This window comes from Panicum hallii, chromosome 6, assembly GCF_002211085.1.
Source record: "Panicum hallii strain FIL2 chromosome 6, PHallii_v3.1, whole genome shotgun sequence".
Classification (NCBI taxonomy): Eukaryota; Viridiplantae; Streptophyta; class Magnoliopsida; order Poales; family Poaceae; genus Panicum; species Panicum hallii.
In genome coordinates this window covers 36841051-36857128 of record NC_038047.1, presented here as the reverse complement: position 1 = coordinate 36857128, position 16078 = coordinate 36841051, and the positions used below count along the sequence as shown (strand labels likewise).

The 16078-nt window shown below is 49.3% G+C and overlaps 2 protein-coding genes and 1 long non-coding RNA gene across 4 annotated transcripts; 1 reads left to right on the top strand and 2 right to left on the bottom strand.

Annotated features, from left to right (window-relative positions):
- Positions 1-3785: 3785 nt before the first annotated feature.
- Positions 3786-4572, bottom strand: LOC112897975. 2 transcript variants are annotated; one of them, XR_003229800.1, is made up of 2 exons: positions 4284-4572; positions 3786-4178 (listed from the first exon to the last, which is right to left on the bottom strand). It is a non-coding gene; the product is annotated as an uncharacterized LOC112897975 (long non-coding RNA). The 2 variants fall into 2 exon arrangements; XR_003229799.1 differs by having other exon boundaries at positions 3786-4152.
- A 496-nt stretch (positions 4573-5068) lies between these two features.
- LOC112898484 (2-oxoglutarate-dependent dioxygenase AOP2-like) lies at positions 5069-6507 on the top strand. Its single transcript, XM_025966815.1, has 3 exons — positions 5069-5635; positions 5735-6059; positions 6140-6507. The coding sequence occupies exons 1-3, from the start codon at positions 5202-5204 to the stop codon at positions 6359-6361; spliced, it is 981 nt and encodes a 326-aa protein (XP_025822600.1). The 5' UTR covers positions 5069-5201; the 3' UTR covers positions 6362-6507.
- Positions 6508-6684: 177 nt separating this feature from the next.
- LOC112898485 (protein CHAPERONE-LIKE PROTEIN OF POR1, chloroplastic-like) lies at positions 6685-9741 on the bottom strand. The gene is made up of 5 exons (XM_025966816.1): positions 9557-9741; positions 9348-9448; positions 7835-8217; positions 7331-7407; positions 6685-7251 (listed from the first exon to the last, which is right to left on the bottom strand). Exons 1-5 carry the CDS (start codon positions 9634-9636, stop codon positions 7101-7103), a joined length of 792 nt encoding a protein of 263 aa, XP_025822601.1. The 5' UTR covers positions 9637-9741; the 3' UTR covers positions 6685-7100.
- Positions 9742-16078: the final 6337 nt, after the last annotated feature.

Sequence of the window (16078 nt, the reverse complement as noted above, 5' to 3'; positions counted from 1 at the left end):
CGATTGGGCACAGTTATTTTATAGGATGCGGCAAATTACGGCCGCACCTTTTTGGGAAAGCAAATACGTTAGCTTTCCACTTTTAGTGTTCACAGGCAGTTCCCTTCCTTTCCTGCTGGATACCTGCAGTTCAGTGAAAAACAGTGAGGCGTGACAGATAATTGCCTAAGGACTTCAATTATTCTACCTTATTAATAACACATTTTTGCCTTGTTATTAACACATTATTGCCTGAATATATGTATTGAGTTGCTATATGGAAATCAGAAGAAATACCCGGATATATGCACTGAGTTGCCTTGTTCTTAACGCATTATTGCCTAAATAAAATGTATTGAGTTGCGCATATGAATTCTAAAGAATTGCATGGATAAATGCACTGAGTTGCCCCTGTTCTTGACACATTCATCGTCGAATCGGAGGTAGAAGCTCCCGCCCCCGCCTCCATCGCCCCCACCCTGCTCGGCTCCCCCGGCGGGGAAGAAGCCTGCACAGGGGAGAGAGCCGCATGGGGAGGAAGGGCCGCCTCCACAGCCGCCGGGGAAACTCACGCCATGCTCCGCGCCGAACCGCGCCTGGCCTGCGCCTCGCCCGAGAAGGACGCGAGCCGCCACTGCCGCACGCGCTTGGTCCGCCGCACGGGAGAAGCCGTCGGGAGCCGAGATCGCCTGCCTCGGTCGGGATCCCGCGCCGCCAGAGCTGAGACCGCCTGCCTCGTGCGGGAGTCCGGGCCGCCGAGCAGGGTCGGAGAGGAAGCCACAACACCACGAGGAGCTCGGGCCGCCTGCTCTGGATCCGCGCGCTGCCGCTCGGGGAGGGAGTCCATGCCGTGCCGCTTTGGATCCATCGGGGAGTGGACGCGCGGAGCCACCAGCTGCTGGGGAGGGGACGCGTCCACGCCAGAGGAAGGAGGAGCAGCCGTCCGGGGGGACGGGAGAGGGCGCGCCGCCGGCTGGATCTCGGAGCTCTAGAGGAAGAGAGAGGCGAGAAATAGAAACAGCATGGGGAGGAGGATTAGCGGCTGCAGTACTGCAGCCTGCGGTGCGCAACTCAGATGGGCTTGTACACTTAGCTGGTTATGTTTTGCACCTACGGCCCATGTTCTGGCCCAATATTTTTCTCATCGAGAGCTCCGTTATAAGAGCCACCGCCAGTGCCGATGGAGGGAAAAAGCAGCGGGAAAGCAGTAGATTGGAGGGAAAAAGCAGCGGGAAAGCAGTATCGTTCGCGGTTGAGACGGCAAGAAGAACGGATTTTGAAGGCAAAGAGCGATTCATCTGCTTCAAGGGAAGATGGTGAGGATGTGAACGGAGACACTTACAGATCCTACACGTGAGTAAGATTCTTCTATTTTCTTTGTCATACCATCAGGTTCTCTGAGGCGTCATTCTCTCTACTAGATAATATAATAATACTCTCTGGCAGCAAGATTTTTAGTACTTTTTTATTCAGCTGTGTACTACGCAAGATGATTGTGCTACTTGCTTTGTTTATTTGGCCGTGCCGGACGTCTGGACCTGCTAGCTTACTGCATGCTTCTTGTATTTGGTTGAGCAGAGCAGCTTACTTTGAACTTGTCATCTACTATTTCAAAAATTCAAGTTATAATTGGTACTATTTTTCTATATTTACTAGTTAGTAAAGCGTCACTTCGCGTTACGCCTTTACGCTTAAAAGTTAAAAAGGGGGTCGCTTGCCTTAACTCGACTTATCACCTTAATAATTATGATTTTCTTGTATAAGCATTGATAAAAGTAGTAATGAATTTCAGGGAGAAAGTATTACCCTCTTTAGTTCCTCATGTTGGCATGAAATTTACAAATCCAGAAGAGGGTTAGAAGTTTTGGCTAGCCTACACTGGGCGGATTGGTTTTGAAGTTAGGAAGCAATATGCAAACAAAAGTAAGATTGATGGAAAGGTAACATCATGTAGATTTGTTTGTGCCAAGCAAGGTCATAGAGGGAAGGACAAGAGGAGTGATCAAGTGAAATGTCCCCGAGCTGAAACAAGAACAGACTGTGAAGTGCGTATGTGTCTTGTAAATGATAAAGAGACAGATGGATATAAAGTTTATGATCTGAAGTTGGAACACAACCATGAACTTCATTCAGCAGAAACTTTTCACTTGATGGTGTCACAAAGAAAAATTTCAGAATTGCAAGCTTTTGAAATAGAAACAGCTGATGATTCAGGAATAGGTCCTAAAGCATCACATGAATTAGCGTGTCGCCAAGTGGGTGGGCCGCTTAATCTGGGTTACACCCTACGCGACCATAAAAACTATTTGCGAGGCAAGCGGCAACGCGAGATGGCATATGGTGAAGCGGGAAGCATGCTCCAATATTTTCGAGATAAAATAGCAGCAAACCCATCATTTCAATACGCGACACAAATGGATATTGAGGAGAAGATTGCAAATATATTTTGGGCTGATGCTAAAATGATTGCTGACTATACACATTTTGGTGACGTTGTTTCCTTTGGCACTACTTTTGGGACAGATAGAGAGAGTCGGCCTTTTGGTGTTTTTGTTGGATTCAACTAGTTCAGAGAAACGGTAGTTTTTGGTGCTGCTCTAATGTATGATGAAACATTTGAGTCTTTTCGGTGGCTCTTTGAGACCTTTCTACAAGCACATAATGGAAAGCAACCCAAAACATTCTATACAGACCAAGATTTTGCAATGGGAAAGGCAGTTGAGCTAGTGTTTCATGAGTCATGGCATGGATTGTGCACCTTTCACATAATGCAAAATGCTATCAAACATTTGCCTAAGCAAGAAAAAGATGAAGGCTCAAATGTTCTAGCTGATTTCAGGGCATGCATGTTTGAGTATGTGGACCAGGAAAAATTTGAAAGAGAATTTGCCATCTTGAGGACAAAGGTACAAAAGCAAACTTGGTTAGACAGTATTTACAGTTTAAAAGAAAAATTGGCTGAATGTTATATGAAAGATGTTTACACATTGGGCATGCGAAGCACACAGTTGAGTGAGTCTAAATAATGATTTAAAAATTCATTTCAAATCAGATTTTAACATCATTCGATTTCTGAAGCATTTTGAAAGAGTGGTTGAAGGAAAAAGAAACAATGAGCTGAATTCAGAATTTGAATCAAGGAAAAAATTACCAAGGGTCATAGTGAAGGTACCTATGCTGTTGCAAGCAAGCAAAATGTATACACCAATCATATTTGAAGCTTTTCAAGGTCAATATGCAAGGTCTATGACAGCATGCACCAGAGTATTGGATGGAAACTATGAATATCTTGTTGCAACAGGGAGCCTTGGTGAGGAACTTGTCCTTGATGAAGAGTATAGAGTTATTGGCAACCCCTTGGACCAAACAGCTACATGCAGTTGCAACTTATTTAATAGAATCGGAATAATATGTGCTCATGCTTTGAAAGTTCTTGATTTAATGAATATTAAGTCATTGCCTACACAGTATATATTAAAGCGTTGGACACGACAAGCAAGGAGTGGCATTGTACTAGATAGGAATGGAAAAAATGTAATTGAAAATCAAAAGCTTGATGCAATGCTTCGTTACAGATATTTCTCTCACAAACTTCTGAATTTGGCACACCGAGTAACCTACTTTCCCGAGTGCACTTTATTGATGGAGAATGCAATAGACCTCCTCAGCCAACGGCTTGAAGACAAAATTAGTTTGTGCCCAAGTATTTCTAATGCTGGTGAAAGTGCAGCTCATGTTAATGTTGCTGCACAGAATGACACATTGAGTAATGCACAATTAAAGAAAAAAGAGGGTCGCACAAGAAGTTCAAAGAGACAAAAACTTGGCTGGGAAGAAAAGTACAATGGGAGGAAAAAAAGGACAAAGAAAAACTCTTGAGTCTGTACAAATACCAATGGTATGTCAAATTTCTTTAACAAGTGCATTACATCATTATTATACATTTTCGTGCGCTGATGCTTTCTCTTGCGACTTTCTATTCTCGCAAGGCACAAGATATTGGGAAAGAAGCAAGCAGTGACAAACACAGGAACTTTGAAGAATATGGGACCATCAGCTCCTTCACTCAACTATTGAACGGGGCAAGCAGTGATGATCTGAAATTTGAGAGATTCTTTTAGTTCTTGAGCAAACCGGGAGAGCTATTTTGTTGTTGACCCCTGTATTTTGTTCCTGGCAATTGTGAGGTTTAAGTTACACTGCAATTGTAGGGTATTTTGTTAAAAAGACACATTGAAAATGCATTCATTCTGAATTGAACGTTCAGCGTGAACCAGAAAATATTGTTCCATCAGCACAAGCACCTTGATGGCTCGATGTAGTTCCGTCCATACTTGCAGCGACCGCGAGACGGCTAGGCGCCCCGGCGAGGTGTGATAAGCGGAGAGCCCCCGGACTCTGCAGCGAGCTTGCCAGCCTTGGGGTCGAGCTTCGGCTCCATTTTGACAGCAGCATCGCGCGGACGTGATTCAGCGGCGGCGGCCAGGCGGCGGCGGCGGCAGCGGCGTCGATTTGCCTGAAGCTACAAGGACAGAGAGAAAGGGGAACAACGATCCCAGCTCCCAAGAGACGAAAGGAAAGAAGCTGGGCCTTATCTTGGGCCAGTATGTACACAACGTGGATGGAGAAAATAGGAGAATCGTTGGATTTAAGATGGACGTGCGCACCGCAGGCTGCAGTACTGCAGCGGATCTGGCTCCGATTAGCGGCAGGCTAGTGGAGAGATAAGGCTTGGCGTCGGTGGGATCCACTCATGAGCGCGTACAGTGCGGAGGCGGCGTGGGTGCCGTACGTGAGCGCTTCCGCACGGCCGGCCGTTCTTGAGTCAATACCATTTTTATAACATGAGACTATCAGACCAGCTCCAGCATAGGAATTTTGGGGGTGCTCCGAAGTTTCAGAGAAACATTCACATGGCTATACGCTGGAGACGAGGATGCTACGAAGCACCGCCTTAGCTACGCAGCTTGCTTTTGCACCCGGTGCTTCAAATAAAATAATATTATGCTATAATAACTCCGCAGGAAGTAAACAGTAGGGGGGCGAGAAAAGTTTGACAAGAATGAATATTTTTTTCGAGGTAAGACTTAGCATGCTTAGCTACACGTAGAATCCGGATGACTTGTCCAACTACCTCGTAATTTATACGCTGGTGCTGCTCTCACCGTATCACATCTACTATTAGCTCAGGATAAAACGTCACGTGAGCACACGATGAACTCATGCTCAATTGCTCATACGCTGACTTTTGTACTCGAGGGCAAAGCGGATTGAGCGAAGCCGCGGAGGAGCAGTCCATGGGGCTCGCCAAGATCGACCTCCGCGGGGTGGAGCCCGGCGGGTCGGGGTGGGAGGACGCCCGCGCCGCGGTGACCGCGTCCATGGTGGCGCACGGCTGCGCCGTCGTCGTCGTCGCGCACGACGCGCTCGGCCCGGAGCTCCGGGGCGCGCTCTTCTGCCGGGCCATGCCGGAGATCTTCGCGCTCCCGCTCGAGACCAAGCAGCGGAACGTCTCCCGCTGGGGGCCGTTCAAGGGCTACATCTCGCAGATCCCCGGCATGGCCATGGAGAGCATCCGCGTCGCCGAGGCCGCCGACGCCGGCCGCGTCCGCGACTTCGCCGGCGTCCTCTGGCCGCAGGGCAACCAGGAATTCTGGTATGCAAACCACTGATTCTTATAGCATTTCATACCATCGATCTTTCAACATACCGGAACCATCTCATGTAAAATTCCTCATGGCGTCGACCCGTTCAGCGACACGATCGTGTCGTTCGCCAAGAACATGCTGAGGCTGGAGCGGATGGTGGAGACGCTGACCCTGGAGGGCCTCGGCGTCCGGGACGAGAGCATCGGCCACCACCTCGCGTCGCTCACCCACGGCGTCCGGCTGACGCGCTACGGCGCGCCTCTGGACAGGGAGACCGGCGTGTCCATGAAGGAGCACCGCGACGACACCATGGTCACCGGGATCGTGCAGCACGAGGTGGAGGGCCTCGAGGTGTGGGCTGGGGACGGGCGCTGGCACGCCGTGCCTCCCGAGCCGGGCACGGTCACCTTCGTGGCTGGCGAGCAGCTCAGGGTACGTCGGATCGACTTCCTCGCTCCCCCGACCCGTCACGAACGATTCACCGGTTGAATCTCACGAGCATCGTCGTACAGGTCGTCACGAACGGGCGGGTGCCGGCGTGCCTGCACCGCGTCAGGACGCCGAGCAACCGCGAGCGCTTCTCGGTGCTGTTCGGCTGCCGAGCCAGGGTCAACGCCGCGGTGAGGGCGATGGACGAGCTCGTCGGCGGCGGCCAACCGCTGGTGTACAAGCCCGTGAGGTACGAGGAGTACTCCAGCGCGCAAATCCGTAGCTCCACTGATGAAACGGCATGATTTCTGTTCACTCTATGGAGGGAAACCGTGTTGCAGCTATGGAAGAATCCAACTTTTACATCCCTTTTCAATAACTACCGGAATTGTCTGGCTCTTGAAAGAAGAATACTTGCAAGAAGCGAATAAAACATCAGGAAATTTGCCAATTTTGATGCTCTTGTCACACTCTAACGGAAGCGAAAATAAGTAGATATTAGTATCTGCCATACGGAGAAGGGAGGCATCCGAATTCCTGCCACAAAGTACCAGCTGTACAGGTTTGGAAACACCCCCAAATTCGAGCTGAATTGGACTCGAGTTCCATCACTTTCAACATGCAGAGAGGAATCACAAACAAGCCACTGAAATTATATTGCTGCAGCAATGCTTGATTGCAATTATGGGACACTAATAAACAGGTAGAAAAACACAATAGCATGCTTTACCAACGTACTAACATAAGTTAATCAACTAGCTATGGGTAGAATACTAATCAATACACCTGGGTAAGACTAAAGGGGACAACAAAAACGTACATATCTAACAAAAAACTATGTATCTGAAGTCTGAACCATCCTGGGGCAAGGTACAGTAGTGCATAGATCATAATATACTCTCGAACCAAAAATGTGAAGGTCGCTCACGCTCAGTCAGACAGTCACTCATCAGGAAGTTTGGATTTGCAGTGGAGATATCAGCAAGAGCAATTTTTCTTTGTGACAACAGCAGGAATTTCCAACTGGAGAACTGTTGCAAAGTTTCACTTGAGGTAAGTGCACCCCAAGAACATGAAAACATAGGCCGTCAGCGAAGTAAGGAGCTCAACGGACCAAGTAGGTGGGATGATGAAAGCTGGTATGGCTGGGACAAGTAAAGAACCTAAGATCCAGCCACCCACAAAGACTCCAAGCCTGGAAAAAACGAACAAATCAAAACTTGGGGCATGACCAATAACATCTAAGATAGCATGCAGTGGAAATGCTCACTAACCCTGTGGTGGATGCCCTAACAAGGTTCTTCATCTTGTCATTGAGGAAGTATATGCATGATACAAGTGACAGAGCAAGCTGCAAAAGAGAAAGATGTCAATGGCTTGTGTCCAAATTTTGTTACAGCTGAAAAGATTACTGTAGTAAGCTTCATCTTAGATATGAAATCCATTTATGATTCTAATTGTCAAATCAAATGGGAAAAGATCTTCCGGACACTGACTATCTGACTTTTTGGAGGTGTCTAGACACTAGAGAGCAAAACTTTGAAGGTAGACACTAGAAAATCGTCTAAACCCCTTGCACACTTGAGGCCTTAATAATGAGGAAAACAAACTTATGACCTCTCCCTCTAACCAACAGTTTTGGCTCAAAAAACTTATGACCTCTCCCTCTAACCAACAGTTTTGGCTCTTAAATAAACCAGGGATAACAGCTCCCCAAATTTAAAAACTCCAAAACTTAAAATTGAATCGTGAAAGGTTCGAAATGAATCCGAGCATACCTGAAATGCAGGCCCAGACTCAGCAGAAGTTGCAATGCTCCATCCAGCAATGAAACCAAAAAAAGCAAGTCTCCTTGAAATAATCTCCAGTGATGGCACCTCAAAGTATCCAAGCAGTGCCTTAACCCATGATGGGGATTCTTCAACTTGCTTTTTTAGCTTGCTTTTAAGGTTGATTTTGGAATGCTTACGGTGTGAGTAGCTATTCATTATTATCTTATCATAAGCACCTTCAATAGCCTCTTCGCTTTCTTCGTACCCAGCGTATTGTCTTAAAAGAAAATTCCTTGCGCTCCGGACCTCTTCTTCAGATGCATCATGATCAACACCGAGAAGCTTGTAGGGATCCCATGATTGTTGTCTTGGAAACACTGGAACCCGCTCTGCCGATACACACAAATAGGTCAGAAGCAGAAACAATAGCTAATTCTGGTACTAAAACAACCACCAGCACAAAAACAAAACTGAATACAGAACCTACCAGATTAAAAAAAAATAAAACTGAAATAACAGCTATGATGAAGAAAAATCTACAGAAAGTTTAACTGTTAGCTGGCAAAACCAGCATTAAAGGGCATGTATTCAAGGTTATTCGTTACAATTTAGGCTAAGCATCTCCACCAGGGACAGTTGGCAAACAAGAGGCTTCAATTGCAAGATTTTCACTTCACAAATCAAAAATCAAAAACAGCGAGACATAATTCAAAATGTTTGTCCCAACTAAGTGAATGAAACTTTTGATTTCTTTTCCAGTTGGTTAGACAATATGATAGAGGAGCTTAGCCGAAACAGGGTTGACTAACTCTATGTTAACAAACTGTGGCCCTAGAAACAATTGTAGACCTAAAGAATGCCAACAAAAGTTATAGGTGCTTCTGCAGAGCCTTAATAAACAAAGACAGGTAAATCTCAGTCTCATGAGATGGCGAGTAAGTTTTGTACCTAAGATTCCATCTGGTTTGGTCTTATCAGAACAATGAGTCCACAAGGAAACAGTTCCTATCAGACAGTGACCATTTCCTAGAATCACTAAAAAGAGGGATAACTTAGGCAAACTGGACTGGGGTATTTGTGATTAACTGATTACCAATCCAAACAGGTAAAGATTTGTGGATTTCACAGGGCAAATTGTATTTGGACATTCCACTTATCTCACAGAATGATAGCGCTGACCAGATGAGATGATTCTCGCAGATAGGCAACAGAATGGGGGCATGCTCAGTTGGTCACATTGATTGCCTTCGGATAATTGCTAAGCTTTTTTTGCTTAGGCTGAAAGAACCTTATTTGGCAAGCCTGTAGCCTTTCATACATTAAATCAAAACTTTCTGCATCAGTCTCTCCCTTTAGGACCGTGTTGAATTGTTTTCATTCTGAACCAGAGAAACTACAACGTATCTATACTTGCGAGTTGCAATGCCTCCCAGGTTTAGCTTGATAGGTAAAGAAGGTAGCAGTATGAATTTGGACATCGAGCATGGCACTAACTGAGCTACGGTTTCTCCGTCCTTACCGTTGCCGTAGCCGCCGGCGCTGACGGACAGGCTCCCGGAGCACGGGAGCCGCGTCAGGGGCGCGCCACTTCTTCCCGCCGGACCATCCTCCGCCCCGGCTCTGCAGAATTCACCAAAGCCACACGTTCTAATCAGCGCGTCGCGTGAAACGGGAAGCTAAGAGCTAACTTGCTAAGGCATCGAGAGGGTAGAATTGAGCTGAGCGTACATGTGGAGGAGAGGCCTCGGGGGGCGATGGAGCGGGCGGGCGCTGAAGGCTGCCCGATTGAAAGCTGCAGCGGCCTGCATCTCCGCCGCCGTGGCGAGGGCGCGTGGCGGGGGTGGGGTGGGGCGGGGGCGGGAGGGCGGCGGGCCGGAGGCGGTGCGGCAGGCGAGGTCGGCGAGGCGGAGGAGATGGAGAAGGTGTGTGTGGGGTGATTGGATAGGGGATCGTGCGGGACGACGGACGACGAAGGCAGCCGGCGGCGTGGTAGGTGTAAATGGGCCAAAACTGGGCTCGATCCATGAGGATGAGCCGTGATTCGGCCCGTTAAAGCAGGCCTTAAATGGGCTAAGTTTGAACAATTGGAACGTGCGCTAGCTGCATCTGCAGCAGAACGCCCACGATTTACCAAATATCCTATCAATAATGGACCTTTCTTATTCTTATTGGACCTGAAATTCAATTAAGAGCAGAGACGAAGCTAGTGGGCCCCTCCATGCTCCATGTGAACTTTTTTGTACACATTTATTTGTTATGTTAAATTATTAGTTTGAATGTTATGTATTAAAAAAATATTACTAGTTGGCATCCTCTTTCTATGATTGCTGGCTTCATCTTGGTTAAGAGTTGCTTCAGTCCACGTTCAAGTACGGCAGAAAGGGCACTTGATGGGACTTCTGCGTAACGAGTAGCTTTTGCTTACTTGCCTGTGATATTTCCGAGTGGGGTTTTCTCATGTTTTGCTCTTATGGGCATTATGTAAGCACGCAAACATCCAAATGAGTAGAGGGAGCGAATTGCATGCAATGGACAGCACATGATGACAACTTAAGTGTTACGAATATTTTGGATGAACTCATCCACTCTGATGCGGGAAAAAGCCCGCGCTCGCTCGGCGACGAAGTCAGCGTGGTCTTCGCGCTCGTCGCGCGTGGGTCGCGTGGCGGAGAAAAGCTCCCGCCCTTGCACGTCCTTCAACCACGATCCATAGATGTAATCTATAAATACAGAGATCAATGAAGTTTAACCCTTTTACTGTTCATTTGCTCCCTCATTACATTATGAGTTACAACACATTATCAGCACGAGCTCTAAGCAACTGAGAAGGAAGAAGGAGGAGATTGCCGCCGACAGCGAGGGTAAGATGCCAAGGCGCTCACCCAAGATGCTCGAACTCCGTGGTCTTCTCCATCAGCAGCTCCTGGAGGCACTCCGAGCTCTAGTACGCCGCCCTCGCTGTTGTGGTCGCCGTGGTGGAGGCCCTGTTGATGCAGTTCACCATGCCGACAACCTCGCAGCTCGTCGGGGGCCTCATGTGCCACCGGACTCCTACTTCGTGGAGGAGCGCATCCTTGTGCGCTCCCCACGACACTGCCCGTCCCATGGATGGAGAGCCATGGTGCGGGTCGAGTGCGGAGGGTCGCCGGCACCACCGGAGGTCACCGCCTACTACCCCGCCCATGGATGGACCTCGTACTTCCACGATGAGGGCGGGCCATCGACAGCAGCACCGCACGCCTACAGTCTCACCCCACCATGCCGGTCTCCTTCACCGATGTACTCGCCGGTCCGCTCCTCCTCGCCTCGTACTCGCCGGGACACTGCCCTACATGCCGATGCTTGCCGAGGAGCGCGGCGGCCGTGCGACGCCTCTGGAGCTGCCGAGCTTCGAGCCTCTGCACACCATGGCCGCACGCCGTGGAGTTCCGCCGTACTACAATGACGCGACAACCTAAGGCGCGGCGGCACCAATGGTCTACTCCGAGCCGGCACTCGCACCTCCACCTCGACCTCTGGCGCGGGCGCGCCCCAACACCACGGCTGCGGCCAACCACCGCCCAGGGCTACGCTGGCCGAACATGATCCCCACGGGACATGTCCAGTCTGGGGAGCCCTTGCGCGGCTCCCGGCCTCGCCCCACTCGCTCCGGCGAGGGGGAGGCCTAGGCACCGCCGAGAGGACCAAGGACTCGGGGCACTGCTCTAGTACCCAAAGCACTCGTCGCCGCAGGTTCGCCAGTCGAGGACGACCTCTGCCCGGGTGGGGCAACCGCAACGGTCACTATCAAACTGCGGTCAGCCGGGGGCGGCGATCGTTCTGGCGTGGCCTCAGCAGTACCGCTTGACGTGTCCACTACAATGGTGGACACGCCTTGTCCCCTTGCAATATCATCCCCGGCCTCTTCTTTAACTGTACCCCTGGTATGTTTGGGGTTCGGGGAACTACCGACAAAAATCAAGAAGAAGGGGGAAATTTAATCAGAAAATGCCCAAGCGAAAGTAGAAAAAGTACTCAGAATGCAATGACTTGGATGCTACAACATCATCCCCAGCCGGTGAGGCGCTCGCCTTGCACTTCCGAGCAGACGCTCTTGGTCCATGCGGATGGCCGGGCAAAAGATCATCACCAGGAGAGTGGACCTATGTCACACCCGATTTATAAGAACATAAATCGAGCAATCATATATGCGTCAGAATCAAGTCACGCATATATACAACAGATTATCAAGATACCACAACACATGTCACGAATTAAAAACGTATAAATTATAAAATGAATATCTTTATTACAACTGAATCAAGGATCAGTTCAAGAGAATGCGGAAGCGTAAAATAAATACATGAGGAGTGGGGTGCCACAGGGACGTCAACTGGGAGACAAACGCCTAGATGTCGTCGAGTCCGCTGATGTAGTCCTCCACGTCGCCTGGTACTGAGCAGCAGTCGAAGATGTCCCAACGAGAACAGAAGAGAGGAAGAGGCAAGTGTGAGTACAAACTCGTACTCAACAAGTATAACACGAGTATGAGGCTCTAGGGTTAGCTGACTCAACTGCATTAGCTTTTAATCTTGGCAAATTTTATTAAAGCTAAGTACTACAAGTAGATGAATTACCATAACCCAATTGCATAATAAATTAATCAGTATTAATTAAGAACTACTGAGAACCATCCAAACCAAAACCACCCGGGGAATCTCCCTAATCAAAGGTTGATAGCCCCACTAATCAAAAGGAGGATCCGGACCGCTCATGACTGTGAGCACAGCTGATATATCAGTTTTACACTCTCGAGAGGTTGCACAACTTTACCCACAAGTCGTGAGCTACGCTAGTTGTTCATCACACTTCCTTAGGTGAGATGGCTAGCAAGCACACTACGAGACCATTACAAAGGATCACGTTGGTAAGGTGTAACCGCTAAGAATTCTGGATCAGCGACGATGGGGCCCACCTCCGGGGGTACAAGACACACAGCACAGACCAAGCCGGAGGAGCAGGGACCATTGAAGCTTACCACCCCCCTTGCCCACGCAGGTAAGTTACTCCCGAGCCAACACGACCTAATTAGTAAGTCAAAACCGTCCCATTCCAGTCTTATGGTTGCGCGGTTGTCCCAGGTTATCACTCTATGAACCGGTCCTTATGGAGAGTGACCAACCAAGCACTAAGCACCGTGCTGGCCCCCTAAACCAAATTTCTAACAAAACATCTTTTACGGAGACGTGAGCCACTCAAGCACACAGCACAGAGGGCCACTCTCAGGATTAAGTTGCATAAGACCATTAATCAAATTTAATTAAAAGGACCAAATGTGTTATAGCGCAGCAATCTAGCACAACTAACCATAATGCAACCCAAAGGATATAAATATAGGGATAAAGGTGGCTAGGAAATCCTTATAGGCATACAGAATTAAAATGCAGTACGAAATTGTATTTAAAAGTGATAGGATGTTCATGTTATACTTGCCTTCCTCGTACTCTCCCGGCTGCTGCTCGAACTGCTCGGAAGATGGCTACTCCTGGTACTGGTCCAAAGGCTCCGCGTCTAATCACGATCATCAAGCATAGTCCACACATACACACATGCACAAACCATAGCAAACTATAAGAAAACATTACACCAATACAATAGAACAGCCCACAAAACTGGCCTAGAACTATTCTACGCGTTATAACAATCGCGTGGACATAAAGAACACCTAAAACGGAGCTAAGACGCGAAAACTACGCTTGAAACAAGATCTAGGGACCTATTTGTAAGAAGACTGGAGGTTCTAAGGGGTTCTGCGCAAAAAACCGAGGGTCTAAACGCAAATAAAGGGTAGATACCGGGGCCAGCACGCAAAAACTCCAAGAAAGGACTGGAAAAACCTAAATCTAGAGAGCTCAGGGGCCTAAAAGCATAAAACAGGACCTAACCGCAATTATTTTTGAACTACAAGTGGACTGCGGGTTGTTTTCTCAAAAGGACAGGGACTCTTTAGCAAAACCGACGGGCTGAACCGGTAGCTTCTGTTCTGGGCCCTTGGATCGCCATCTAACAGCTCAGATTAGATCTATTACGCGAAGGGGTACGCTTGATTCTAATCCATCCGATCGGGATCTAACGCGCCAGAGCCCAACATAACGGAAATTCAATCCCACATGCCGGATCAAGGATGGACGGCCGGGATTTAAGACAAGGGTGAACCGGTACGAGGGAATCACATCCGCTGGATCACGATCTGACGGTCTAGATCAAGGGGCTAGGGATCTAATCCTACCCACTGGCCGCGGATCGGACGGCTCAGAAGAAAAAAAGGGGGTCCGGCGGCGGTGTGGCGATGGATGCTCACCGGAGTTCAGTCTCCGCGGTGGTGCCTCGCCGGTGCTAGCTAAATCCGCCCTCCGAGGGTCTGTTCGAGCGGGGCTTAAGCTCGGGAGCACCAGAGGAACATGACGAGCGCACCAGAGTAGATGGCACGGACCTGCAGCGGCTGCAGCGGCGCGCTCGGCGGCGGGGCGGATTGGTGCGGTGGCACTAGCCGGTGCGCACGCGCTCGGGCGGCTCGGGCTCAGAACGTTGGCGAACAGGTACTAGGTGCGTGCGCGGTGCTAGGCAGGCCGGAACCAGGGCACACCTGGCGGAGCAGGGGACTCACCACGACGGCCTGCGGTTGGACGCGGCGGCGGGGCACGGGTGAGCGGCGTCCGGCCGTTGCAGGGACCTAGGGACCCCAATATCTAGCGCAAACTAATCCGGGGAAGGGTACGATGCTCACCGAGGTGGAAATCGGCCGAAGACGTGGCGGCGTTGCCGGATCACGGCGGAGCAGAGGCGGAGGAATGCGGCGGCGCAGAGGCTCTACACGGGCGGGGTGCTAGGGTTGGAGGCGGCGGAGCACTGGTGGGGAGATGAGAACGCAGGGGTCGGGGGTCCCACTTATGGGGCGGCGGAGCCCTCGGCATGCGGGCCCAGGCGCGGGCGGCGCGGAGATCCCGGCGGCGGGCTGCACGGCCGTTGCGGAGGGGAAAGGAGAAGAAGCTGACCGGTGGGCCCCGGTTGGCAGAGAAAGAAAAGAAGAGAGTGCTCGGGCTGGGCCGCGTGGAGAGGAAGTAGAGGAAGGGAGCCCGAGGGAGGAAAGGAGAGTGGGCCGGCGTGAACGGGCTGAGGGAGCTGGGCCTCGGGAGGATGGTGGGCCTGTGCCGGGGGGGGGGGAAGAGCCGGCCCAAAGGGAGAGAGGGAAAGGGAAGCAGGCCGGCTGCTGGGTTCTGCTCTCTTCTTCTCCTTTTCTTTTCCTTTTCTACACTCAACCATTCAAACAAATCTATTTGAATTCAAAAAAATTTGAATTCAAACCTTATAAACTCAACACAAATAAAATAATGCTCCAGCATGAATGCACAAACAAGTTGATCTTGTAATTAATTTTATTCTCTTGTGTTATAAATTGCTTTAAATGCCACAAAAATTAAAGAAAAACCTGGAAATTTCATTTGAGCCAAAATAAATTCATTAAAATTTAAGGAAATTACCTTAGGGTGTTACAACCTAGGCGGTCTTCTTACCGTGGCCTTTTATCACTTCAACCAAGGTGCGATCATTGTCGCTGTCCTGATCGTCGTCTATGTTTATTGGATCATAGGAAGGATGAAAGACTGGCTTCTAATACGCCGATGGCACCAGATGCCGCGGATGTGTGACGTCCAGCATCGGCGGCATACTTCTATATACATCCATATCCTGCTGCAACACAATGGACAGATGAGTCAGTTTCACCCAAAACAAGAATGAGTACAGAAGGATACGGATACTTACATGATTTGGAGGGTCCTTAGCAGAAATGCCCTATATTAGCGCCCATGAGTACCCAGCCCCTCGAGCTACGGCATCTAATTTCTAAATCGGCTCTGCAGAAAATCGAGAAGGGTCTAAGACTCCATGATAGTCAAAGCCAAACCTTGCCCGCTTCTCCAGTGGCTGGATCCGCCTGCCGATCCACGTGTACATCACCGCTATGCTAATAACACCCGCATTCCTCTATTTTTTATCATATCAAGCAATTCTGGGATCTGGCTTTCATCCCTGCAGGGTTTGGACCACTCACGCGTGATCTTTAGTGCTCCCGTGGTCCTCTCTAGCAAGGAAGGCGCGTGGTTTCCAATGTAGAACCACTTCTCTCTCCACTCTAACAAACTACTCGGGAATTTGTACGAGATGTATTTTTGCTCCATCCCTTACCTTAGATGCAGCCCAGCACCTCTG

Excerpts from the sequence above, each read along its gene's own strand:
- LOC112898485 (XM_025966816.1), bottom strand. The coding sequence starts at position 9,636 with ATGCAGGCCGCTGCAGCTTTCAATCGGGCAGCCTTCAGCGCCCGCCCG. Across the intron at positions 9,449-9,556 it reads CCGAGGCCTCTCCTCCACAT|AGCCGGGGCGGAGGATGGTC; the intron begins GTACGCTCAGCT and ends TGAATTCTGCAG. Across the intron at positions 8,218-9,347 it reads CGCCGGCGGCTACGGCAACG|AGCGGGTTCCAGTGTTTCCA; the intron begins GTAAGGACGGAG and ends GTGTATCGGCAG.
- LOC112898484 (XM_025966815.1), top strand. The coding sequence starts at position 5,202 with ATGCTCAATTGCTCATACGCTGACTTTTGTACTCGAGGGCAAAGCGGA. Across the intron at positions 5,636-5,734 it reads CAGGGCAACCAGGAATTCTG|CGACACGATCGTGTCGTTCG; the intron begins GTATGCAAACCA and ends CGACCCGTTCAG. Across the intron at positions 6,060-6,139 it reads TGGCTGGCGAGCAGCTCAGG|GTCGTCACGAACGGGCGGGT; the intron begins GTACGTCGGATC and ends ATCGTCGTACAG.